Source organism: Amaranthus tricolor, chromosome 3, assembly GCF_026212465.1.
Source record: "Amaranthus tricolor cultivar Red isolate AtriRed21 chromosome 3, ASM2621246v1, whole genome shotgun sequence".
NCBI lineage: Eukaryota > Viridiplantae > Streptophyta > Magnoliopsida > Caryophyllales > Amaranthaceae > Amaranthus > Amaranthus tricolor.
The window spans coordinates 7,891,915-7,919,906 of record NC_080049.1 but is presented as its reverse complement, the minus strand read 5'-3'; the positions used below and the strand labels follow the sequence as shown (position 1 = coordinate 7,919,906).

Genomic DNA, 27,992 nt, shown 5'->3' with positions numbered 1-27,992 from the left:
AAAGATAATAGAAAAAACTAATTAAATAATCAAAATAAAAAATAAAATCATTATAATCATAAACCAATAAATATTTACCAACTACGAATAATTTATCAAATTGATTAATCACTTTTATTTACCTACTAAACCTTTTAATCCCCCAAACCCCCACAAGGCCACAATCAATCAAGGCTCTTAAAAACGTCCCTTTGTCAAATTGAGATCGAATAGTTTCGCGGCAAATGGGGCAACCCTTTAAAATCCTGGGTTCTCACAAGTCACAGACGACCTTAAAAAAATATGGCCATGGATGAAACTCAGGTTAATAAACGCACAATAAAGAAACGGAGCCGTCATCGTAATAAGAGTTAATGAGCAGTTCATCATGGAAATCTGAAGAGAACGAAAATTAATCGTTGATTTCGAACTTGTTAATCATGGAAAGCACACTATCAAGTAGGGAGCCAAATACATCATCTAGAAAACTTCACACTGATTACCAAGAATTGGATTCGGAAACTGACTCGAAATCTGAAGATATCGCAAGTGAGGAAGAAAGGATGAAGAGGAAGAAGAAAGGAAATCTGAAGCTGTTGCTAATTCTTGGTAAAATTGTGGTGCTCAGACAATTTGACTGTTGATATGTGGTAGGTTTCTAATTTTGGTGGTAGTTTTTCTTTTCATGTTTAAAATATTTATTGAGTAATTTTACATGATTTTTTGTTTATTCGTTTGCTATAATATATCATAAATTTGCAAAATCGGTGTCAAAGATGATCTGAGACTATTATGCATGTGCAATTCGACTTCACAAAATCTCTACATATGCTAGTCTAAGTTAATTTTTATTAAGTTTAATTACTTTCTTTTTGTTCACAAACTTTTAATAAATGTAAAATAAACAAGTCCTAAAAAGTTTCTGTACATTTTTGTTGCGCTGCTGATCTTATATTACGTATATTTGTAAATTGACGTTTAATTAGGGGTAAGAGGGACTATCAAAGAAGCCACAAGGTTTATTCCTTTATGTGTATCTTATCCTATGTTTGTTCAGAGCTAAACTTTGTAGCTTGGAATTGTGCGACCATCTGTTTTTCTTAGAAACGTTTGCGAATTGGTTGTGTTGGTTTGGTGAAAGTGTCTTTGGATCTTTTTTTATTGATGTTGGGGATGGATTTAATATTTAACCAAACAAACTTTTAACCATAGTAACAAACTGAAAGGTTAAAACAGATTAACCAAATAAATAACAAGATTAACTAATATTCTCAACATCCCCCTCAAGCTTGGTGTGGTGTCAATCATGCCAAGCTTGGAGAGAATAGGTTGAAGATGAGTGGAGGGAACGGTCTTGGTTAGGATGTCAGCACGCTGTTGAGTAGTAGGCAAATACTGTAACTGAATTAATCCTTCCATGACTTTATCCCTTGTAAAATGACAATCAATTTCTATGTGTTTGGTCCTTTGATGAAAAACCGGGTTTTGAGCTATGTGAAGTGCCGATTGATTGTCACATGCCAATGTAATAGGTTTGAGATTCTCAACGCCGAATTCTTCAAGGAGGCGAACAAGCCACGTACCCTCAGAGGCTACGGCTGCCATGTCACGATACTCGGCTTCGGAGGAGGACTTGGAAACGGTGTCACTGTAGGCGTGGAGGTGTAGAGCATTACTGCCTTGGAGAAGAATCCCTTGGCCTGACGTGGAATAGACATAGTTGAGGGTATGCCTTAAGGCTTGAAAATGTAATTATGTTGGTTGCTGCATATGTTGGCTAAGAACTTGAACCGCAAAGGAAAGATCTGGTCTAGTGTGTGTAAGGAAATTTAATTTCCCCACTAAATTTCTATATTGGGTTGGATCAGAATATAAAGGAGAATCGTTAGAATGGAGCTTAAGTTGAAGGGGCTGAGGCGTGACAATCTTTTTGAAAGGCTGCAAACCCGATTCACGAAGAAGATCATTGGAGAACTTGCGTTAACTAAGCACAATGCCATTATGTAAATATGATACTTCAAGACCAAGAAAATAGCTTAGTGTTCCCAAGTCCTTTATACTAAATATGGTATGGAGATGAGTCTTTAAGGATTGAATAGTAGAGACATTATTTCCGGTGAGAATTATGTCATCAACGTTCACAGCTGCTATAGTAATGGACATAGGCGTTTTTTTGATGATTATGGAATAATCATTCTTGGACTTGGAAGTCTATTCCATACTGGCTGCTTATAACCCTTAACAACTAATCGTGCTTTATATCTTTCAAGGGATCCATCGACATTCAACTTGATCTTGTAGACCCATCTTGAACCAATAGCTTTTTTGCCTGGGGGCAAACGAACTATCTCCCATGTATTATTCTATGCAAGAGCTTAGAGTTCTGTTTTCATAGCATTTTGCCAATTGGGATCTTTAACAACTTCTTTGTATGAAATAGGGTCCTGCCACTGTGATTGACTAGATAACAATGCTTGAAATTCATCAGGTAGGTTAGTGAAAGAAACAATATTACACCAAATTCAATTTTGACACACATAATCAGAAAGATATTGAGGTGGATGGTGTTGTCTTGTGGATCTCCTTAGAGCATGTTGGTCACTAGCAGGAATATTAGAGGAAATCGGTGAGGTGTTACCATGGGAAGCGTGAGAGTCATCAATAGGATGGGAAGTAGATGTGTGGCGTGTGGAATTAGGATTAGAAATGTCAGTAGGTTTTAAATTAGTAGAATCATCAATATGGTCTAGCAAAGTAGGGTCACAGGTACTAGTTGGAAGATAAAAAATAGGAAATAATGGTTTAGGTTGTTGACTAGCGTGAAATGGAAATTTTTTTTCATGAAAAATTACGTTTCTGGAAACCATAATTTCTTGGTCACAAGATTGTAAATCTTGTAAGCCTTTTGCCCAAAGGGATAGCCAATAAAAACACATGGTTCGGCTTGAGGGTCGAACTTACTTCTTCCTTGCTTCATAGTAGATACAAAACACAAGCACCCAAAAGTTTTGAGATGATTATTATTAGGTTTAGTACCAAACAATTTTTTATAAGGTGACATATTGTGTAAAGTAGACAAAGGTAAGCGATTAATCAAATAAATTGCGCAAAGGACGCATCCACCCCAAAAAGACTTAGGGAGATTATATTGAAATAATAAAGCTCGAGCAGTTTCAAGTAGGTGATGATGTTTTCGCTCTACAATACCATTTTGTTGTGGAGTCTTGACACAACTTTTTTGGTGTACAATTCCAAAACGGTGATACAATTGTGCCATAGCTCCGTCGCATAACTCTTTAGCGTTATCGGTCCTAATAAATTTTACTGTACTCTTAAAATGATTTTTGATAAAGATGATCAAATTAATCAAAATAGCAACAAAATTAGATTTATGTTTCATCAAATAAACCCAAGTCATTTTGGTAAAATCATCCACTAAAGTCAAAAAGTATTACATGCATTATGTGTCTTGTAATTATATGGTCCCCATACATCCATGTGTAGAAGTTCAAAAGCATTAGTAGACTTAACATTACTATCTTGAAAAGCAAGTCTAGTTTGTCTAGATTGGGGGCAAATAGTACAAAGAAAAATATTTTTAATGGTTGTAATATCAAAATCTGGAAAGAGGATCTTCATCTTAGTAAAAGGTATGTGACCTAGACGTAAATGCCACAATTTAGCAAATTCAATCTTGTCTTGAAAAGGAGCTAGAGTGATCGTGGGAAGAGTATCATTAGATGACAAAGGTAGCTTGTTTAAGACATCTAATTGAGACGTGTAAGGCTTGTACTCAATATGTGAGAGTTTTAGATTACACAGAATCTTAGATTAGTAAGAAAAAGAAAAGAGAGAGAAGAAGAAAGTGTAAAAAGGTGAAATGCTTGTATTATGTATAAGAGAGCAGTGTACTCCCCTGAGTTCTTAGAGTGACTCAGTAACTCCTTAGTGTAAATACACTCCAAATTGTACTACAAGCATGAAAGAAATCTAGCCCCCTCCCCCCTTTTTCATTATATAGCGTTGTACTCTGTTTTAGAATACCCTTTAGTACAACTCATCATATTATGAATAACAGAAATATTCTTGCATAACCAATTTGCTGCCAGCTTTTCAATTCTGTTTTGCAAGTGCTCTATTCCTTCTAGAATATACTTGAGTAATGGATGGCCTAGCACAATCCGGATCCATGACAGGCTTGTCTCTAGAGCAAAAAGATGGCATGTGACACTTGTCTTGGGCATGCAAACTAGGCGTGGCAATAGGATGAGTAACAGACTTGTCCTTTTGTGTCTTGGAACAAGAAGGAATCATAGCTTGTGATGATTCTACCAAGAAAAGCTTGGTTGCTTTCTCATTGACTAAAAGAGGCGTGTCCTCATTATTCTTGGGGCAAGTAAAATGTTTTGTTTTATTTGTTGTATAATAAGTGTTTGAATTTTCCAGACAAGAAAGTAACTCCTTTCCCTTGAAACTAGGAGCTAAGGTTGCTTTATCCCTTGAATAATAGAGCCCTTGAAAGAGTTTACCAAAGGGTAAGCATATCCTTGTTTCTTGGTCCTATAAAAGACAATAATCCTTGGAAGATAAAACATTAGCATTTTTTCGATGCATAGTTTAGACACAGATATTAAATTGAAATGAAAGTTGGGAACAAACAAACCATTTTTTAGAATTATATCATCAGTTAGTGGAACATCACCCACTTTATTAACTTCTAAATTTGCTACCATCTGGTATAGTAATTTCATTTTGTGAACGTTCTAAGCATTTTATGTTAGTCATTGCACATATGGTCGGTAGCTCCATTTCTACTACCCATTTACTTTGATTTTTATTAGAAATTAAACAACATGTACCTGCTAAATTGTTGGAGGAAGTCGAATCTGTGTGTTCTACTTCATGTAGATCATGTTTGCCAAGTAAGTTAAGTAGATTGGTGAATTGTTCTTCGGTCAAGCCACATTGATTTCCTTCCAAGTTTCCTTCACCTTGAGCAATAAGAGCATATGTTTTTGGATTTGGTTTGTTTTTATTAGGGTAACCATGAATCTTGAAACACCTATCCACCGAATGTCTTGGTATTTTACAATTGTCAAAAAAATAATTGGGTTTTCTTCCATTATTTTCCCTTGAATTTCGTCCATTCCCTCTGTCGTTAAAATTTTTTCTGTTTACACTAAAGGCTACCGAATCAGTGGTAGATTCTTTGTGTAGTTCCTTATGACTTTCTTCTTGAAGCAACATCCTATATACCTCAGTGATATCTGGCATTTCTTTTCCCATAAGTAGAGTTGTTCGAACTTGGTTATACTGGGAATAAAGCTTCATCAAGAAGGTCATGATTCTCTGATCTTGTTGAATCTTGGCAAAATTGGTTGTGGGGTGACAGTTGCAAATAGGCAAGGGTCTTAAATCATCAATTTCATCCCAAAGGCATTTGACTCTTGAAAAATAATCTGAGATACTCATTCTAGGTTCTTGAATTGTATTTAGAAGTCTCTCTTGAAGTCTATACATGTGGGAGGAGGAGGGTGTCCCAAATCTACCTTTTAAGATCTTTCCATATGTCACTTGCTGTCCTTAGATACATAACACTTTTGGCTTTGTGTTTTTCAAGAGATGAAATAATCCAGCTTGTTGTCATGTTATTGCATCTGGTCCATGCTCTTTCATCTATGGCACCTTTTTTAGGTTTTGGTAGGCTACCATCTATAAAACACAACTTTTTTTTTTTGCATCCAAACCAATCATCACAGAACGTTTCCAGTCGCTGTAACAAGTTCCATCAAAAACAATGGATACCAATTTAGTACTAGTAGAATCCGAAGGGTGTAAATAATAGATACTACCAGGGTTTTGAGTTTGATCAACATTTTGATTGGTGTTAGCCATAGATTCTCGATTGGGTAAAGACTGTATTAATTTTGATTCCTCCAAAACAAAGAAACAAGAAAGAAAGATAGAATTGAGGCAGAAGAAAAAAAAGTGAAAGAAATTAGTCTGAAGAAAAAAAAAAGAGATTAATGGACCGTGGTTATATGTGCTGCTTTGATACCATGTTGATGATTGTAATAGTTCACAGTAGCAAGAGGAGGAAGAAGATGAATGGTATTTGATGTTCAATGACAGAAATTAGAAGTGAGAATGTAGCTCTCAGTTTAGATGACAAAGGAACATTTAGGATAAAAGAAATTCTTATTATTGATTGAATAATGAACACGAAACAAGGACAATAATATATATATATATATATATATATATATATATATATATATATATATATATATATATATATATATATATATATATATATATATATAATGTTTTAAGAAGAGAAACAAACATCTAACCAAACAAACGTTTAACCATAGTAACAAATTGAAAGGTTAAAACAAAGTAACCAAATAAATAACAAGATTCACTAATATTCTCAACAGAGACATTACATGAGCTTTATCCCAAAAGTTAATGGATACATAATTAAATAAAAAATAAGTCGATTGTTAAGATGAATTGAGATGATTGAGGATTAACTTATGGGCCTATGGCAACATATTTGAACTATAGTACTTTTCAGGAGTTAAAGGAAGCTGATATAATTGTGAATAAGTTGCAGTAGTTGAGTTTGTTTTTAATGGAGTTTATTATATGTTCACAACTATCCCAGTTGGCTTTGTTCTACCTGTGTTCTTCTCACTATGTCGACAAAACTAAAAGCCTTAGAGCCATACCCAAAAGGAATTTAGATGTTGAATTAGTTCTTAGAAAGATATCTGAATTCCATTCAGATGACATATACCATACATTCCTGTTAGTTGCTCGATCACACCATATTTCCACCTTAGTTTGGTGCCACCCACTGTCCCACTAAACTTTATATGCACAACGAAATCCGAGGAAATAACTTCTCCTTGATGTTGGGTAAATAGTTTACTTATTTGCCTTTTTCGCTCAATTGGTGTCGTTACTTTTAATTTTGTAAACTGTATATCCCTCTGTCTCAAAGGATGAAGTTCACTATGACAGTATAAATTGGAGGAAATAATGCTTTTATTTTAGAATGACATGAAAACCTTGTTTTGTTATCATGGTAAGCATGGTGTCAAAACTCGGCCGAGTTAACACGGATTTTCAGTCTACCGTTTCGAGATCTCGTGATTTGTAACGAAGTTTGTAAAAATGGCGTACCATCACGCTTATCGGCCGTTTTGAATTGGATTTTACAGCATGTAACAGACGATATTCCAATATTCATGGCGAGTCATGGCGAGTTTGGTCAAGTTTTGGCGAGTCTTAATAGTTTTTACAAGATTAAACCCAAAAAATAAAAAGATTTGAATATAGAAGAAAATATAGCTTACTAAGATATCTTGAAAATGAAAGTGGATGGTCACCATTGGAGGTGCTTGGGTGAAATGCAAGAAGAACAGTGAACTGAAAAATCAAACTCATAGCTCATAATGAAGAGAGATAAAGTTTCAATGTAGGAATCTTGAAAAATGAGAAAAGTATGCCAGGTTGTACTGTTATTACTTATCATTACGAGTACTTTGTTTTTTTAATATTTAAAAATGTTTTCATATTGAGTAGGCTTGTGTATTTCAGAACCTTTTATGTAGAAACACACAAAATATTTGTGCTTTGTTATATGTGTCTTGAAAAAGGTGATTTTATTATTTATGAATTTTAAATTAATTAATTAATATTATCTTGTTTGTATCATTTTTTTAAAATATTACACACTAAAGAGCAAAGAGTGATGTTATTAATTGTAATACTTTTATTATTTAATTTATTATTATTATATATTAAAAATAACTAAGAAACAAATCAAATACCGCGACCCGTTCCGCGACAACCAAATTTTTTCCGATCCCGCGACCCGTGACCGCATTTTAACACCATGATGGTAAGTTTGCACGCTACTATGGCTTCGGTCAGTTGTAAAGGTAATTTTAGGAATGAATTTGTTGAGGGTTGGTGTGGCTATACGATTCGATGTGTTATCACTTGTTAAAGGAAAAGAATGATTTGATGGAATCCATGATCCCGCATTTTCTTCATATTTTTGGAAGCAGTGCTGGTGTTTTTTTGTGCAATGTAATCATTCCTATGATATGCAATCTGTATGATAAGGTGTTGCATTTGTTATCCAAGCCCTCAATTTTGTTGCAGGTACTATGACCTGATGGCGGATTAATAAAGCTTTCAAAGAGGTCATCATATTAGAACACACTGTATTTGATGATAAGGTACGCCATTGGTATGTATTCTAGTGATTTGTTTCAACTTTGACATAGTCATTGTCTTGTGAAAATTATAATTTTTTTTTATCACTTGTACTCTAGGACTTTGGTATTGATTAGCCTGCTGTTGTTTCTCAGTAGATGAAAGAATCATAAGGGTCAGATGACCTCCATCATTTTTTAGACTATGAAATTCGTGGCACATCTTTTTTATTTTGTATATTCCTTGCACACAATATTTGTATTTGCTCCATCTATCGCAATAATCTTATCGTCTCTTAAATTATTGAAGGCAAGAATTGTTGCAACCACATGAGAAAGAAAAGGAAAAAGAGGTGGAGACAATGAAGTATATTTTATTTCTGACCTAAGAGCGCGATTTTCTTTTTGGCTTTTATCTTAGGCACTAGAAATGAAAGAACAAGCTCAAGTGAAAGAGGAAATGACTTACTCCCTCCGTTCCTCTCAAGTTACATCTATTTCTATTTTGTTCGTCATACTTATTTTGCGTCATTTTCTTATATGGAATTGGATCTTTTAAACTTCTTTTAATCTCATCAACACATTTAAATTGTCGTTAATATAATCCACATATTCCAATCTCTCTTTATAACATATCACATACACTAAAGGACAAACTATTAAAACTTTGCATATCCCTTTTATCGCTTTATTTCTCTTTGATGCAATCCAATAGGACAATGGAGTATGTATTTAAAATAAGAAAAATTGAGGTGAGGAGTAACAATTTGTCACAAATGCTCAACTGGCCAACCGGCACAACCAATCCTCACGACTTATCATAGGAGATATAAAAAATAATGGGACAGCTGTTATGTAAACATTAGTCCTTAGATATTTTTGATAAGGTGTCTTAGTGGGTCTTATGTTTTGACTCCTATATAAGAATACCTTTGTACATATTGTTTTGTCAAGAAAGAAATAAAAGGAAGTATTGGGCAGGAGCTAACTGTGTTACCATAGTGTGGATTGACATTTGTCTTTGTTTCTTTAATTCCTAGTTTAAGATTATTCAATTCTTTGCATAATTGAATAGAGGACATATTTGATCTGTCACAAAGGTATCAGAGCAAATTTTTGTTCCAGTGGGAGAAAGTTTTTTCAAGAAATTATGGATTCTTTGGAGTAAAGTTTGAGGAAGTTGAAGGAAGGCATGGCTAGTCAGATGAGAACGGAAACGGGGGCATTAAAGGAAAGGCTTACTCGAAAACAGGAGAAAATGGACCAAATCTTGGCCATTTTAATGGAGGGAAGGGCGAGAATATTCGAGAGAAGAGAAAAGGAGGAGCCGGTTCGCAAGAGGCGGGCGACTCTGATCAAAGAACCCTCCCAAGAAGAAACTGATGAGGAATGGGCGAGACCAAAAAGGAACGAAAGAGAACCCTCTATTGAAGGCGAAAACGTAGGTGGAGGAAAACCTAATTGGCTAGAAGTACCCACATTTTGTGGGGAAGATCCAAACCCTTGGATCCGAAAGACTGAAAAGTATTTCTCGTTCTATCAGTTGAATGAAAGAGAAAAGTTGGAGGCGGCGACAATGAGCTTTAAAGGAGAGGCGGAGATGTGGTTCGAATGGAAGGAACAAAATGCCACGGTGAGAAATTGGCACAACCTGAAGAAATTGATTCTTGGTCGATTTCAGCCTTGGGACGAAGGGGACATGTGTGAACAATGGCTGGCCATCGAGCAAATCGAAACGGTAGCTGAATACCGCCGGGAGTTTGTTACTAGATTGACTCATTTGGGCAGGAAGGAGGAGAGTCTAATGCTTGGGGCTTTCATGAGAGGGTTAAAGGAGGAAGTAAAAACAAAATTGAAGGTGCTTAGGCCTATGAATTTGGGGCAAGCCATGTCTTGGGCTAAGAAAATTGAGGCAAAGATTATGGCCCAGTCTTGGTTGGGAAGAAGGTGTGAACCAGTGAAGAATTACCCAAATAACTCACAAAATTACCCTCAAAATTACACAGCTAGATATAACGTAAACAACCCACCCAATTACCCAAATAATTCATCAAAGATCCTAACCACCCGAAATTACCAAAATAACCCTTTTAATAACCCAGTTTATAACCCCAAAACCACTTACCCACAACAAATCAGAGGAAGAAAATCAGGGGGATAGAACGTAGGCCGAACTACCGGAGATGCATATTCTTGTGACCGGCTTCGAAAATTGACGATAAGGAATTTAGGGAAGAGCGCACAAAGGGGTTATGCTACAAACGCGATGCCAAGTGGTCAGTTAATCACGTTTGTAGCTAGAAAGAACTCAGTGTACTCGTAGGCTATGAAGAGGAAGAGGTCGAAACAGGGGGAGAATGTTTTTGTGGGGGAACCGAGGGTGGATGAGGAGATAGACACTATAATTTCATTAAATTCGTTGGTGGGCATAACAAATCCCAAAACAATGAAAATGTTGGGAAGTGTAGGAAAGGAGGAATTGATACCGATGATTGATCTAGGAGCGACAAACAATTTCATCTCTAATCGAGCTGTGCGGAAATTGGGTATCATTTGTGAAGAGTGTGAGAAGTTTGGAGTAATCTTGGGTAATGAGGATGAAATATTGGGACAGGGAGTGTGTAGGAGAGTGACATTACACTTGCACGGGTTGGTGATTGTGTAAGATTTTTTGTCCTTGTAGTTTAGAAATTCGGATTTGATTCTTGGGGTACAATGGCTTGAGACTTTGGGTGATCCATCGTTGAAATGCTCAAAAATCTCTTTGAAGGCGATGATTAAGGAGTTAAGGAAGGAAGGAAGGGGAATTTTGGTTGAGTATAATGGAATCGAGAATTGTGAAGGAGGTTCCGATTCCGGCTGATTTGAAGAGTTTGTTCGACGGGTATTATGATGTTTTTCAGCCCCTTACATATTTACCACCCACACGAAATCAAGATCATGCCATAACCTTAAAGGAGGGAACAGATCCGATAAATGTACGGCCATACCGATATCCTCATAGTCAGATGAACGAGATAGAACGTTTGGTACAGGATATGCTAAAAGCAATTTTGATACAACCTTCAATAAGTCCTTTTTCGAGTTCTGTCATTTTGGTTAAGAAGAAAGATGGTTCTTGGCGTTTTTGATGGGACTATAGAGCTTTGAACAAAGCCACGGTTTCGGAAAAATATCCCATCCCGATGATAGATGAGTTATTGGATGAATTTCATGGAGCTATGATCTTTATCAAGCTAGATCTCAAATAAGGTTATCACCAAATCCGAATGAGGTAACAAGATATACAAAAGACTGCTTTTAGAACTTTTGAAGAGCATTATGAGTTTCTTGTTATGCCATTTGGTTTAACTAACGCCCAACTATCTTTCAATCTTTTATGAATGAAATCTTTCGGCCTTACTTGCGGAAATTGGTGTTGGTAGTCTTTGATGATATATTGGTGTATAGTAAAGAGAAAGAAGAGCATAGGCACCATGTTGAACAAGTGCTACGATGTTTGCGGAAAAATGCTTTGGTGGTTAATGGGGGAAAATGTGAATTCAGAGTTAGGAAGGTAGCTTGCTTGAGCCATGTAATTTTGGAGGAAGGGTAGTCGTAGATGACGAAAAAGTGGAGGCTATGTTGGCTTGGTCGATACCCAAGAATACTAAGGAGTTGCGGGGGTTTCTTGGCCTCAAGGGGTATTATAGGCGCTTTGTGAAAGGGTATGCTAATGTGGCTAAAGCTCTCACTAAACTGTTGCAAAAAGATGCATTTTCTTGGGATATGGAGGCTGAAAAAGCATTCGTGAGTTTGAAACTAGCAATGACTCAAGTGCCAGTGTTGGCAATGATGAATTTTCAAATATTGTTTGTGGTTGAAACTGATGCAAGTCATCATGGGCTAGGGGCTGTCCTTTTGCAAGAAAAAACCCCATCGATTTTTTTAGCAAGACCTTGGGTGTATGAGCTAGTGGGAAGTCCATATATGAAAAAGAGCTCATGGTCATTGTGTTTGCGGTCTTGAAGTGTAAACACTATTTGATGGGAAGGAGGTTCTTGGTACGTACCGACAAAAGGAGTTTAAAGCATTTGTTAGAACAATGGGAGATCAATGGTGACTATCAAAAGCGGATGATGAAGTTAATGGCATTTGATTTTGTGATAGAATACAATCTAGGCAAAAATAATAATGTGGCCGACACTTTATCTCGAATTCCACACTCGGTCCTTGAATTTGGGGCATTGTTAAGCTCCCATGGTATAGAATGGCAATTGTTACAAGATGAACTTAAGAAGGATGCTACATTGGTCCACATTCGGCAGGGGCTGCAGAAAGGGGATCCGAATCCCTTGGGTTTTACATTGGAGAATGACATCCTATTCTACAAGGGCTGTTATGTGTTGGCCAAGTCCTCACCCTTCATTTCGGTACTATTACGGGAGTATCATAACTCGCCTTTTGGAGGTCATATGGGAGAAATAAAGACCTACTTATGGTTAGCAAGCGAATGGTTTTGGGAAGGCATGCGATGGCAAGTGATTCAGTATGTGCGTGAATGCCAAGTGTGTCAACAAATTAAAGCCTCTTACTAAAGACCTGCGGGTTTGCTACAAATTTTGCCCATACCCACACAATTGTGGGAACATGTGACAATGGATTTCATTGAAGGGCTACCAAGATCCGAAGGGGTGGAGACTTTCTTGTGATGGTGAATAGTCTCACCAAATTTGGGCATGTTTTGACGCTATAGCATCCGTTTACGGCATTACAAGTGGCTGAACTATTTGTGAAAGAAGTGGTGTGGCTGCATGGGTTTCCCACTTCTATCGTGTCGGATCGGGACAAGATCTTTATGAGTATCTTTTGGCGTGAACTTTTTCGACTTCAACAAACTCATTTGTTACGTAGCACAGCTTTTCATCCCCAAACCGATGGACAATCGGAGATTGTGAAAAAGGTAGTGGAGACATACCTTCGATGTTTTGTGAATGAGCAACCGAAGAAGTGGGCACAGTGGATACAATGGGCGTAATTCAGTTATAGCACCTCTCCTCATCTGTCAATCAACATTTCTCCATTCCAGGCTTTGTATGGTCGCGTACCCCCACACGTCATGAGGGTGGGTCAGCAGCAAACTCTGGTGGAATCCTTGGATCAACTGCTACAAGAAAGGGATATCAGGCTTGAGGAATTGCGGTTTAATATGATGAAAGCACAATTGAGGATGAAACAACAAGCAGATAAGAAGCGACGAGGGATAAAATTTCAGATTGGTGACTTAGTATACTTGAAGTTGCAACCTTACAACCAGCGTTCTTTTGCTAAGCGTCTTAATCAAAAGCTGAGTTTACGTTACTATGGCCCATATAAGATCATTGACAGGGTTGGAACAGTAGCTTATACGCTCGAGTTACCACGGGAGTGTCGTATCCATCTGGTGTTTCATGCCTCTCAGCTGAAGTTGGCCACAGGACATACTGTTTCATCTTCCAAAGCACCACCTGTGACAGAAGAATTAGAGCTGGCAACCCAGCCTATGGATATTCTTGAAATACGACAGCTACCTACGTGTTCAAGAGAGGCGTTAATGCTATGGGAAGGGTTGGATTCAACAGATGTTACATGGGAAGATTGTACAAAACTCCTTGCCACCTATCCTTTACCTCACCTTGAGGACAAGGTGAATGTTTTGGCAGGGGTATTGTCACAAATGTTCAACCGGCCCAGCCGGCCAACCGATCCCCAAGACTTATCATAGTAGAAATAAAAAATAATGGGATAGCTGTCAGGTAAACACTAGTCTTTAGATGTTTTTGATGAGGAATCTTAGTGGGTCTTATGTTTTGACTCCTATATAAGAATACCTTTGTACATATTATTGTTTTGTCAAGAAAGAAATTACAGGAAGTATCGGGCAAGAGCTTAACAGTGCTCAAAACTGTGTTACCATAGTGTGGATTACATCTGTCTTTGTTTCTTTAATTCCCAGTTCAAGATTATTCTTTGCATAATTCAACAGAGGACAAATTTGATCTGTCTCACAATTCTGCTCTCTTTGGTGCATGTTCAGTGTCCTTTGGACTTTGTCCTAAAAATTATTGTATTTTTGGGCTATACAATAAAAAATGGACCTTGTTGTTGCCATGTAAAAAGGGGATACTAGTCGGGTATATAATTGGTTTAGATGGGCTGAAGGTTTAAAGCTGTAGGTAAGAGAAATTTGGATTGGGCTTTTGGTCCTTTTCTATTTAGGGTGCATGTTTGTTTCAAGAAATATTTTATGGTTATATGTTTTATCATTTTGGATTTTGGATACTCCTATTGAAATATGTTGGTAGATATGAGTTATGTGTGTGGCTTAGGTTGAACTTGTGAGGCAAGTTCCACGATGTTTGGACCCAAGGATTAGGCTAATGAATCCAAGAATCCAATCATGGTGATTGAATACAAGAATTTGGTGAACCCTCTAATGTATATTGCACAAATGGATGGATCTTGGATAAAAACTTGATTTCACTCACCAAGAAGCCCTTATTCTCTAACTCTCAATCAAAGCTTCACTCACTTTGATCTTCGTGGAATCTTGACTATGATCTTTCTTTGCTTCACTCACAAAAAAAGAAGATAGATAGGAAATGCACATGTAATTCCCCTTGGAAGTAAACACCCCTCCATTGATTCTAATTACTTAGAAATCTTATTATTAATCATCAAAAGCTCGCATTACAAATGAGCCTAGGACCTCTATATGTAGGAGAGCAACAAGATTATCTCCTAATTTGTTTCTGAGGCCTAGAATCACACGCCTAAGGCTTTACATTAATAGCCCGCGTGCCAAACATCTAATTACAATCTTTATGATTTTGACAATATAAAGGAGATAACTAATACAATTGTTCTTACTAATGTTTTCCTATTCTGTTGGTTATAACCATGACTATCAGATGGAGTCTTTCACAACTTCTCTTGGTCCTTAATCCAATAGGCTATCACAAGATGCTGACCTCCTGTATGACCACGTCGAAGGATAGCTTCTAAAATTCACAACTACTAGCATAGGCTAGGAACTGACGCATATAATCCTATATTAGATGTCCGGGTTCTGCTCTCTGTACTACCTCAACTGATCTTGCACTTAACTCTGCAGCTTATGAACCTTATAAATCATTCAAATATCCTGGTTCACAACCCTTTTTAACCAGAACATAGATGACACAATGGCTGTGTAGCTACTTTTGTATTGATGATGTGATCCTGTGCCTCTGATCTTGCTGATCCTGTACTGATAACATGCTTAGCTTCTATATGCGTAGAGGTTGCATCATCATTTCAGTCCCCTGTTAAATGTGTGCACCAATAAGCTGAACCATCAGGTTTCTGCTGCATGACCTACAATATTCTAGTTGACTTCGAGCTTACCAGCACAACCCCGGAATGAATGTAATCCTGGCTGCACGTGACCTGAGGCAACCAGATTTACTCACTGATTGTTGACCTGACCTGGTATAACTGATCCACAGGATCAGACCCATAGTTGCACCTTCTAAGTGATTATGTTCCAGTGCACTGACCACAGACTTTGTTGCAATTGGGTAAGTTATACTCCTTTGTATAGATGCTGCTTACCCTACACTGACCCAAATAAGCAGATGTTGCTGTCCCGACACCTTTTGCCAGCTAGGAACTATCACCAACCCTGCATGTACCTTGAATTGAATTATCAACCAACTCACAACAACTCATTCATTTTCTTAGGAACTGAACCAAGTATATTTGGTGTTATCTCTCTTTCTTCAAAAAGAATTATCCTTAATTCTAAGCCCCCTCATATGATTTGTTACTAACCTAACAATCAAATCTTTATTCTAAGTTCATAAATGAACTGACTTGAACATGGTTGTTCCCAAATGATCCTCCTGGCTGAACTCTTTCTCAAGAATGAACTGGACAATACTGCATGCTTCTAGCTGCACATTCTTAAGCTACCTCATTTAGAAACAACCCTGCAGTATGATTTGTATCCACACTTCACTGCCTCAGACACATACTGATATCCTGCCTGAGATGTACAACTTCATCATGAATTGAACCAGAAGATTCTGCTCACATTGTCTCAAACAGACCTGGCCACACTAACACATACTCAACTTATCTCAACAAAACACATCCTAAAAGTATAATCCTACAAGCACAAGAAATGCATGCATACCTCTAATCCTCCGTGTGATCTATAGTCTGGAATGGATCATTAGCAAAGGCTTTGATTTAGAAATAATGTGATCCATTATCGTCCAGCATGCGTGGATGAATGCTCTTTAACTAATTTGGATAATGAGCCAGATCCATACATTAAACAAGCTCACCAAGGTGGTTAGCTTGCTTGTGTTGCCAAGGCCCCATTCAAATTGTTGCATTCAACCCTTCTATAACACAAAAATCTACTAGCATGAACAAAATCCACCAAATCACCCTTGAAAAACTCATGCTCCCTAGCTTGCACAACTTGTAATCAAACATCCAAAATTGAATGAGAATTAGCCACTTCTAAAGCCAAGTTTCATGCAAGTACCTCAACAAAAGATGTTTCAACAGCTTCTTCACTACCCTTTTCCTTGGATGATTCTTGAATGTCAACATGGGAAGTAACCAAACATGAATTCAAGTCAAGTACCTCTGTCGGCACAATCCTCTTAAGGTTACAAACAATTATTCCAACCTCTTCTATTGATGGCTCTTGAACGTCACTAGGAAAAGAAACCAGTGTTGTGTTTTCAGTCGATGTATCAACATGCTTTGAAATGATCTCAATTTAATTCAAACCAGATTGATATCAGAAATATATTCATAAACAATCACCAATTTTGACTCCCCATATTGCTCTTGTAATCTTTGTTGGTATCTCTTCTTCTCTTGATGAAGAAATATCCTTTTACTATTTTCTCTCTTGACTCCAAACATGGCCTAGTTGTTCAAGATAATGCTTGTATCTAACCCAATCACATTGTTGTATGCAAACCTCCTACAACCTTTTAAGTTTTGCTTCCTCATTATTAATGATTCTAGACTGGATTTATATATTGCGTAAGCTCGCTCCTCCGATGCATGCTCTAATTTATCAATTTTTTATGCATTTTCATGTTTGCTCTTGATGATTTCATCTCTATGATTCAATGACGTTCCCCAAAATGAAGTATGGGAACAATTGAAAGGTGGGATTAAAGAAAGAAAAGAAATGGAAAGGAGTTTTAAGGATAAATGCAAAAAAACATGCACAAATTCACAATTCCTGCTCCGTCATATCTATGATACCGTAAACTAATCAAACCATCTTTGAGTTTCAAGGAGCCTGGGGATAAAAAACTTTAATATGGCTATAAATATCTCCCATTTTCTTGGTTTGATCAGAGTTCAAAAAGATCCCCCAAACATGCAGTTTGATTGTATATTGTGTCCTTGGTCAAATTCACATGCACATCTTTTTTTCCACAACTCCAACACTTTACAACAAGAACCGCATGAAACAAGACTTAAAAATAATTAAATGATAAAAGAAACAATGAAAAAGACCTTCAAATGAAGGAGAAAGAAAGAAACTATAGAAGACAACCAAAATGAAACCCTTGTGTGCAAAACAACCAATCAATTGTTACTACAAGAAAGCTTCTAGAAAAGTTGAACAAATGATATGTTTTTGTGTATATAGGATACTTATTGATAATATGGGAGACGAAAGCAAAAGAAATGAATTTTGATACGTTTTCGAAGACAACTTACCAAGTTACCCAGATGTGATCAATTTTGGGCAGTCAAAAAAGAAAATTGCATATCCCCCTATACTACACGAAATCCTATGATTCCAACACTAAAAGTTTCCTAACTCAATGAAGTTTATCGTGTAAAAAATATTTTGAAAATGGACAACAAGAAGACCTCCAAAACGCTGTTGTTTTGAACCTCAAATTATGTCAGTATAATCTGAAGTTTTTTGTTTTTGTGATTTTGGCTTCTTTTCATCAAAACCGATTGAAATCTTCACCCCATAAGGACTTATAGCTCTGATAACAATTTGCACCGATTAGGACCCTAAAATTAGGTCAATGAATCCAAGAATCAAATCAAGGTGATTAAATCCAAGAATTTAGCAGAGCCTTACTTGATTTATGCATGAAATGAGTGGATATAATCACTTTGGACAATACTGTAGATAGTTTCACTCACCTTCAAGCCCTTGTCCTCTAGTTCTCAATCAAAACTTGACTCATTTTGATCTTAGTGAGATCTTTCTATGATCTCTTTTTTCTTTACTCATAAAGGAAGAATCATTGGTTAGGAAAAGTTTCCTGCAATTTTCCTTGGATGAGAACAACTCTCCTTTGATTCTAATTACTTAGAACTCTTATTATTAATCATCAAAAACTTCCCATATATATGTGCCTATGACCTCTATATATAGGAGAGCAACAAGCTTATCTCCTAATTTGTTTTGGAGGCCTAGAATCACACCCCTGAGGCGTTACATTAATAGCCCACATGCTAAACATCTAATAACAACCTTTATGATTCTTATAATATCTTAACGAACTCCTTACAATTTGAACTTTATTTAACAAACAACAAAATAAAAAAATAACTATTACCAGTGTAGCCGGATCGATACTTTTGCAGACGAACCACGATTTGGATCGTTTGACCCAAATCGCGGGTCATTCACGATCTAGATCGCTCTGAGTCGCAATTTGGAGCGTCATATCAGTCGACCCATCAATTTCAGCCTTGAAATGAAATCAATTAGCAAGAATGAGTTGTAAATGGAGATATATAGAGGAAAATAAGGAGGAGAAAAGAACAAAAAAAATAAAAAGGAAAAAAAGAAGAAAAGAAAGGAAGAAACTTAGCATCCATGGTGTAAGTTGAACTTAGCATCAATGGCTTAGACGAAGTTGATGAAAATAGAGTTTTTAACTTAAGGTTTTTTTTTTTCTTGGCCATTGAGCACCCCAAAATTGAAGATAGAGAAAGTTCAACCGTTTTTAACTTGGGGTTTTTATTCTATGGGTATCAGCTTGAAAAGAGCAAAGGGTTTTTGAAATCTAATGCTGACATCACCAATGATGTCATCAGAAGGGTAATTTTGAGTTTAATGGCTGATCCAACCTTCTTTAGCCAATTTCAGAATTATTTTTATTTCAATTTTTAACCTTGACACCTTTAATCTTCAATTTCACTCACCATTTTTTGTGAAGCCTAAAAATATTTTTCAGACTGAATATTCATATTACTCATCCAAGCCGACTCATCACAAAATATTTTCTCTCAACCATTTTCAGACTAAATTTTTCTTGCTTACGGTGGAAGGCCAAACTAATTTTTATCCACCTTGAGGTCAAGGTGGAACTTTAGGCGGCCGATATTGCTATGACTTGATATTTGGGGATAATGGTTTATGAAGGGGTGATTAGGTAATTACAATATTAGGAGTAACTTGGGGAATAATTTAGTTTTAAGTGGTAGTTTTCTTATAAATAAGAGGAATTAGAGGCTCATTAGTATCATGAAAATTAGTAAACACATTGTGGGTGGGTTTTTTTTATTCATTTAGGAGATCTCAAGCTTCTCGAATTGCTTGATCTATCTTTCGTTATTTTGTAATTGTTCCTTAAACCTTAATTTGATAGTATAATTCATCTTTTTTCATTATATTCTTTCAATTCTCAATTTACTGTTTCCTTGAAATTATCAGTTCATAACAGCTTTCTACTGGGGTCGTTAGTTGAACATACTATATGGGTTATTTTTATTGTAAGATTGAAGAATAGTTGAAATGCGTATATTAAGATGGATGAATTAACATAACCTAAAGGATATAATTTAAAAAAGACATTAGAAAGAATCAAGAATCCGTTGATGTTGAAGACAAAATGAGGAAGTTGTTTGTGTTGGTTTGGTCATGTGCATTGTGAAATGAGAGCTAGATTCAATACTCAAACTCTAATATCACCAAGATTGAAAAGTATGAAGTACCTTGATGAACCAATAAGTATATGACAATGTATGTAGGAAAAAAAATGCAAACAATTGACAAAAGTATTTAGGAGGTTCATCCAATGTTGGCTACGTCCTCCGAGGTGTGTAGTATCTTTGTTTATACTATAACAATGGAGTTTCAGCAACTCTTACAATGAAGTATTACAATTGAGAGTAGGAGAGATTAAGGCTACGTGTTTTGGCTAAGGGTTGTGTTCGATGATTACAAATGAGCATATGAGCTCTCTATTTATAGGGGTAATTGCATTAATGAGTATACTCAATTAAGGTCTTGAGATAATAGCATATTAATCAACTCCAAGAACATGAACAGTAAAAAAACAGCATCTTAGGCTTCTACGAGCACCTCGTGCAGAGCCAGGTTTTTGGACTTTTTAGCTTCTCCATTAAGTACGTTAATCATATACTTAACTATCACCATTAAGCCACATGTTTAAGACATACTTCAATGCCTTCATAACTTCATGCATTGATTCCCATTCTTAACACCACTTTGATACCTCTTTAACGCCCATCATAATTTACATCTTAATGCACTCCATTAAGACACACTTAAACACCGCACTTTAAGTCACACTTAACTCACCCATAAGATTCCACATATCTATGCACTCATCAATGCATAGACTTTATTTGTGCACTTAAGTCACAATTACTTCAACAAATGAAATAATGAAAAATGCGATAGTGGAAGGTTGGGGCTTTGAGAAGCTTAGAAAAAGAAGAGATTGGTTGAGACCATGAGATATCCCTTGACAAAATCGCAATTTCTTGGCCCGAAGCTTCATCTTATGTATTACATGAGCAAGTCTTTCATGTAAAGTTGGGACATCTTAAAAGTGATCTTACATCCAAGTTTTTTTGATAAAATAATATCTGTTTGCTTCCCTCAGCTTATGACTTATCACTTTAATGTAGAAACTTGAGAATAGATTGCAAGGATAGTCATTCATTATCTCCTATAAATGGAAGTTCTAAAGAGCTCTGTGAACCTATTTTACATTTCATTATTATTATGATGACAATTCTTCACTTTAGCCTTTTCTAATTGTGTTTACTTAACTTGTTAAATTTTGTGTTTGTTTGAGTTAAATTTTGTGTTTTTTTGAGGAGCTCTTACGATTTTTGACATGCCATTTTCGAAACATCCTTTATGTTTTGGATTCTTGAAGATTTTGAGAGATTATTGCTCATAAACTAGTAACTCTTTATTGGAGTATAAATATGATGTTGGGAAATTAAGTACTCATAAGTGATGGAACTGATTTCCTTCAACATTAATGTTTTTTGTACATGGATATAAAAAGCTGGCTTGGATATAATAGCTTAATTTAAGCTTTTTGATCGCCATTCATTACATGATGTAGTTTGACCAAAGGTATCCGTTAGATTGTCATTCCATTCATGATTTTAAGCAAGAGCATTTTTCTTCTGCATATTCAGCCCTATCATGAGAGGAGTATGCTTATAAAATTGGGAACTTGATGTTAGATTCTTTTCTTGCAGAATTTGTGGATAGTAAGGTGAATGCTGCTGCAAATTGATGTGCGGAATGCCTTCAAGTTGTAGGTATTCTTTTTTGCTTTTATTATTATGGCCTTCTTGTTTAATGTTAAAATGATGTTCGTATAATATTGTCTCTTTGGGATCCTATAACACCAGGTATATCCTGAATGGACTTGTCATAGTCGTAAAATAGCATGAGGTTAAACGGTGAGCATTTTTAAATATATTGAAATGTGAGTAATTTCTTTTGTTGGCGAGTGGTAAATAATATGAAAAATGTTCTTGCACAACAAACATAAGATGTCATGTCATATATAAATGTTGGAAAAAAATTGTTCTCTATTTTAGCCACCTTTTGTACAAATTTTGAGATTGCTACTGATAGTAAAATGTTGCGAGGGAAAATGTCACTATAAAGACAGGAGTATATTGTTTCAAATTTTCAATTCATTTTAAGCTACAACACGTATAAAATTGGCAGTTGTGTATCCAATTACATTATTGATTTTTACTGATAGTAAAATGTTGTGAGGAGAAATGCCACTGTATCCAAATACATTATTGATTTTTACTAATAGTAAAATGTTGTGAGGGGAAATGTCACTATAAGGACATGATTATATTGTTTCAAATTTTCAATTCATTTTAAGACACGTGTAAGAGTGGCAGTTGTGTATCCAAATACATTACTGATTTTGGATTGTAATGTAATCTTCACCATAGTGTAAAAATAAGGCCGCATCGCATTGCATCGGCCGCGTTGTAGAAGTTTTTAAAACAAACCAATCAATATTTTTCTGCGCTGTAAAGGTGTAAAAAAATACAATTTGGGCTGTATCAAGGGATATCTTTTGATGTGACCGATATTTAGGCGTTACGATAATCGTATCATTCTCGTTACTGCATCACCATTTTGTTATCTTGATTGTGACCATTACCGCATTTTTACACTATGATACTTACTAATGACGATATAATGAATCATATTTTTTTGGAAATAATGATTTGCTACCAATTATGTATGTATTATATCCAATTAATGGAAAAAAGTCACATATACTCTACTACTTTATGGGAGCTGAATCAACTATATATATAGGGGTGATTCTGATAAACCAATATGAGTAAATTATTATCTTGAGTTTTTGTAACAAATTTTAGTATTTCATTAGTTGCACAAGGATCACCAAGGGGAGGAGTTTGAAATTCACTGAGGTTAGACACAATTCTCTAATCCAATACCATTTGTCTTTCTGTATCGATTATTTTTATGGTTGTGTCTTTTCTCAACAACCTTGTGTTTTATGTTTTGTCGCTTATGCCCTAATTTTATTAACAATTTTTTTGTTTGCAACCCTGAATTTCAAGACAATATCCTTTTGTTATTCTGGATTGGAATTGGGCCATGTGTTTCGTCGTTGCTTGTTATTACATGGTAAAACAAGAACCATGTTATCAAGAAAGATTTAATAAGATTTTTTCGACTAAATCTCTCTTGAAAAACTAATCAATCTACTTGTTTAGAATGTTTATGTTGGTTGCTTTGCTTGAATCTACTGCACTGATTGTAAACAAAGATTGTTAGGATGAGATCCTACTTAGATTTGTGAAGGCACATAGGACTAATGTTTGGATTTTAGAATCATACGATCTAACAAATCGATTAAAACTTGATAAAACATAATCTAAATATGATGAGAGTGATTAGTATTCCGAGATTAAGAATCCTAAAATTGCAAATTGAATTGCTAATACTTAAGCAAATATTGAATTGTAAGTTGACAGTCGGTACATATACGTGCATCAACGTTAATAAACGAATGTTAAATTTATTTAATTTATTTAATTGTATAAATTAATGAAAGAACAATGAAAATATATTTTATTATGTACTTTTAGGGAAGAACAACAATAAAAATATACAAAAGTAAAACTATTAATATTTTATATCCTTTTATTTGTACTTTAGATACTTCAATTCCTCTTGGGACTTGGGAACTCTTCAACATGAGTACATGTCCGATCAACTAATTTATGGAAAAATGCAACTTTTTTTCCCAAAATAAATTATTTTTGCCATGGGAAAAAACTACGGCCATTGATGTGTTCACTGAAACGGTTGCGATGCCGCAGAAACAGAGTAATAATGCGAATCGTGACCGATAGGGTGTAAATTTCAAAAACCAATCACACAAAGGATGTTTTAGACTTATAGTTGCATTTTTGTTGTTGAACTACTATTATTATGCAATAATATGCCCATAGCTATTATGATTGCAGTATTCGAGGTGCTTTTGGTGGATAATTAATTAATACAATAGTTTTTTTCGAAGTTAATTAACTTATCATTTAATTATTATGTTTAACAACTAAAATTATGAGTAAATATGATTTAAGTGATTTGTAATAAGTAATGTTAATGGGTATTAATGGGATATCAACGGGGAGACAAATAATGATGAAATATCGTTGTAACGGTAAAATAATGGACGCTACACGTTATGTAACGGTCAACACAACGTTTTGACCGTGAAAACTCATGCACTGTTATGTAACGAGATTTGACGTCGCGACAACTCCCAAACATGTTACGTAACGGAATTTTTTTTATTCTGTGATTGTCATGCCCATATCCAAGTGTCGAGGATTCGACACGAATATTTGAGGTAAAACGAAGAGTTCAATTAACAAAGCATTATCCTTACATTTTGCTTGCTTAACATAAGTATAAAAGCAAACAAGAAATTAAAAGGATAAAAAAGCTAGATTACATGATTAGCTTATGGGATGATCGTGTGATTATATTTGATCGTAGGATTGTAAGATTTTACGATCCGGCCTGTGGTCTTTACAACATCCATTTTGAATTTTATTTGCACTAATAATTTTAAATGAAAGTGGGCCTTGGTGCACTGTTTCAAGTTTCATTGATTGTAGAATTGCATTAAGGTTTACGGACAATACACCTATGTGGTGGGATCCTTCCACGGACTCTCACTTTGGGCGGGGACACTTTGTGCATTGGGTATGCCTTTTTTAATACTTTTGTTCCTATTGACCTGCCCCTCAATAGTTTATACTAGTAAACTACCAACCTTGTCCCTTTATCTCGTATAATCAAGTAGGATCTTATTTGTTATATCTTAATGCATTCTTTTTGTAATGTCAAACTACTTTTATAATTTACTAAAAAAGGTTGAATGAATTATTTAAAACAAATTATTAGTAGTTTTTGTTATCCAATTTTAGATGCTCCTTTCGTTAAAAGTATTTTTTTCATAGGAATTATTCTCAATTTATGCTTTAGTGGAAATTCATTTCGGAAAAAAGTAAGTGTTGAAGTATGTTATTTACATTAGAGAAGCTTTTTCATATTTTGTTGGTAGCAAATCATGTTAAGAATCAATTACATTGATGTGTACATACATGAACGATATGTATAATTTACCTCAATTGATTGCTTCATCAATTATGCTTCGCAGTTATCCATGGTAAAAGAATTTAGATGTAAGTTGCAACCTAATATTTTGTATCAATGGTTTAAATTTTCCAAAATCCCTAAGTTTTTTGATAAACTTTTTTTGCTTCAACTTCTTGTGAAACTTAATGAGGTTCTCATATATCAAAGTTGTCTACCCTCTTGGATAAATGGATATACACATACCAAGTTTCTGATGAGTAGGTTCGTAAATTGGTTTAAGCATGAAATCATTAAGTGCTAGAAAACACATTTTTCATATGCATGTTTTCTCTACTGATGCTTTCTACTTTCTATTATTGATGCGTGAACATCGTAAGTTCGCTCCAATGGATCACCTTCAGTGGGGTTTAAAACGCTCAAGGACGTCAGCAGCGTTACCTTATAAAACTCAGCCCGACTACATCAGCGATCTTCCTGATGAGATTCTTATAAAGATTATCGACAAACTTCCTATGAAAGAAGCAATGGATACTTCTCTTTTATCGAAAAGGTGGAATGGCCTGTGGAAGTGTAAGAGGACCTTTGAATTGGTTTACAAGTGGTTCAACAGGAATGGTATAAAAGTATTTCCTGTATGGTCCAGGATTTTTAGTGTTCTCCAAGAGCAAGATATTCATTTTCTAAGTGTCTCTCTTCGATATGTCCAGTCTATGTCAGCTGAAATAGATTTACTGTTTACATATGCTAGTATGAAAAATGTGGAAGAACTATATATTGATTTCAATGGTACAAATGACAACAATATTAGCTGCAGGAGACGTTATCCTTCTTTCTCTCTGACTGAATGTGAGGAATGTATTTGTTTATCGTTGGTTAAACTGAGTCTTAAGTCTGTGCAACTGGAGATGTTTCCTGCACGCTTTGTTGTTCTAAAGGAACTTTTCCTTGAGAGAGTGAAACTCAGCGCAAATTCAGTGCAGATTATTACTAGTAAATGTCCTTTACTTGTTCTGCTATGTCTTTGCAATTGCAATCCCAAAACAAACCTGAGAATTGATATTGCAGCCTCGTCTAAACTAATTCAGTTGATTATAAGGGAGGATGTGATTGAGGTATCAAACACATCAGAGTTATTTATCAGAGCTGCAAATGTAAAAGCCATTGAGTTTGGGTTGGCCTTGCCTAGGAAAAGATATCACATAGAAGGAGCGCTTGTTTGTTCTGAAGCAACATTTAGGCTGAATCAGATGGATCGAAGTCGGCAAGCAATGAAAGTCACTGATTTCGGAATCAAGGGATCATACTCAAATAATTTTTTGGGGCTTCTCAAGAAATTAAGAGCTGCTGAAGTGCTTACATTGTGTAGCTGGTGCATTCAGGTATAGAAGTCTTGTATCTATTTGCAGTTTTGTTGATCTGAATAAGTATTTCATGATCTATTATATATAGCTTGTGGATCAAAATGAAGTTGGATGTGACTTAAACTCCAACATTTGTTTATTTAATTTAGCATGTTCTGATATGTTGTTTCCGAATCGCAGGTTATATCAATAGAGCTTCTTATCCAGTTTAGGAATCCTGTAAGCAATGATCTCAATCTTAGGCATCTCACACTAGAGACAGGACTGGGAAGATGGGAGTTCCTGGGAACAGCCTACCTGCTATTGAAATGTAAGAAACTTGAGAATCTCGTCATGGTCATGGGGGATCAGGCGGAAATAATTGTAAGATCTGTAAAGCTATTACTTTTTTCCAGCTTCATCTATAATTCACTGTCAATTCAACCATATCTGATTCGTCAAATCTATGTTTTGGTCTTTACTGAACTTGCAGTATGGCTGTGTGAGAACAAAGTCTCATCATAGGAAGTTTGACATGATTATGGAGGGTTTGCCCGCCTTAAAGACGGTTGAGTTCAAAAACTTTTCTGGTAACTATCAATTGTGGGAAGCGGATAACTTCAACGAGAAAGAATTTTTTAACAATATGGAGATTAGGAACCCTGGATGTTTGCTAGTGTGGAATATCAAGGTTTTCGCGTACAATCTGGAAAAGATCATATATCGTACTGCCAAAAAGCAATTTGTGACTAAGCAATTTGAAAGGTTTCGATTACCAAAGAACTTTGAGTTCCCTGATTGTCTTGCTTGGGGTCATGTATGAAGCTAACCGAGGCTAGGACTCAAATGTTCCTTGATTGTTCTGTTGGACCAAATAATTTTATGCTTAATTTTCGTTATGTTATACAGGGATAGATTCTTCGACTAGTACATTATAATCGATGAATCTTTTCTTTATTCTTCGACTAGTACATTTTTGTCGATGGATATCCGTTTTTAAATTTTCTTGAATTGGTTATGTTGGCCGAAGACTGGCGGCTCTTTTGACCTGAGCATCATGTTTAATTGATGAAATTGTTGAAACTCGGTTTATAATAATTCTGGTTGTTTTATGTTATCTAATATTACTATTCTCTTTTAAAAAATTTCTGTTAAAAAGTTTTTTAGTAATGTGAAATGTATGGAATTTATTACACTGCTAATTTGTGAAACTGGGTGTGCAGGAAGTAAACAATAGTTGAAACTAAAAGTCACCTAATTTAGGGTGTTTTATTAATGATTGATCATCATTAGGTGATTGGTGTGATTGATTTGACTAGGTGATTTTAGTTTGACCAACTGATTTTGAACATGTTGTAATTTGTTCAAAAATAATCGTGTTTCAATCAGCTAATTTACCAAATACTAACATTAGATATTTTGACCATTTAACTATTATGTGTCCATTTAAACTAAAATTTTCTAATAAGTCATTTACCAAATATC

At 35.5% G+C, this 27,992-nt stretch overlaps 1 protein-coding gene across 13 annotated transcripts; it reads left to right on the top strand.

The window, feature by feature from the left end:
• The first annotated feature begins 156 nt into the window (after positions 1–156).
• On the top strand, positions 157–27,992 carry LOC130809411 (putative F-box/LRR-repeat protein At5g54820). 13 transcript variants are annotated; one of them, XM_057675190.1, is made up of 7 exons: positions 157–629; positions 8,158–8,245; positions 21,747–21,809; positions 22,919–22,961; positions 25,545–26,546; positions 26,709–26,891; positions 27,001–27,992. In XM_057675190.1, exons 3-7 carry the CDS (start codon positions 21,784–21,786, stop codon positions 27,328–27,330), a joined length of 1,584 nt encoding a protein of 527 aa, XP_057531173.1. In that variant the 5' UTR covers positions 157–629; positions 8,158–8,245; positions 21,747–21,783; the 3' UTR covers positions 27,331–27,992. The 13 variants fall into 13 exon arrangements, with proteins under 13 accessions (XP_057531173.1, XP_057531172.1, XP_057531175.1 ...); XM_057675189.1 differs by having other exon boundaries at positions 8,158–8,234; positions 27,001–27,991; XM_057675192.1 differs by lacking the exon at positions 22,919–22,961 and adding an exon at positions 21,903–21,953 and having other exon boundaries at positions 158–629; positions 8,158–8,234; positions 27,001–27,987.

Coding starts and splice junctions, on each gene's coding strand:
- LOC130809411 (XM_057675186.1), top strand. CDS start 25,449: ATGAAATCATTAAGTGCTAGAAAACACATTTTTCATATGCATGTTTTC. Junction 26,547..26,708: donor TGTGTAGCTGGTGCATTCAG/GTATAGAAGTCT, acceptor TCCGAATCGCAG/GTTATATCAATAGAGCTTCT. Junction 26,892..27,000: donor GGGATCAGGCGGAAATAATT/GTAAGATCTGTA, acceptor CTGAACTTGCAG/TATGGCTGTGTGAGAACAAA.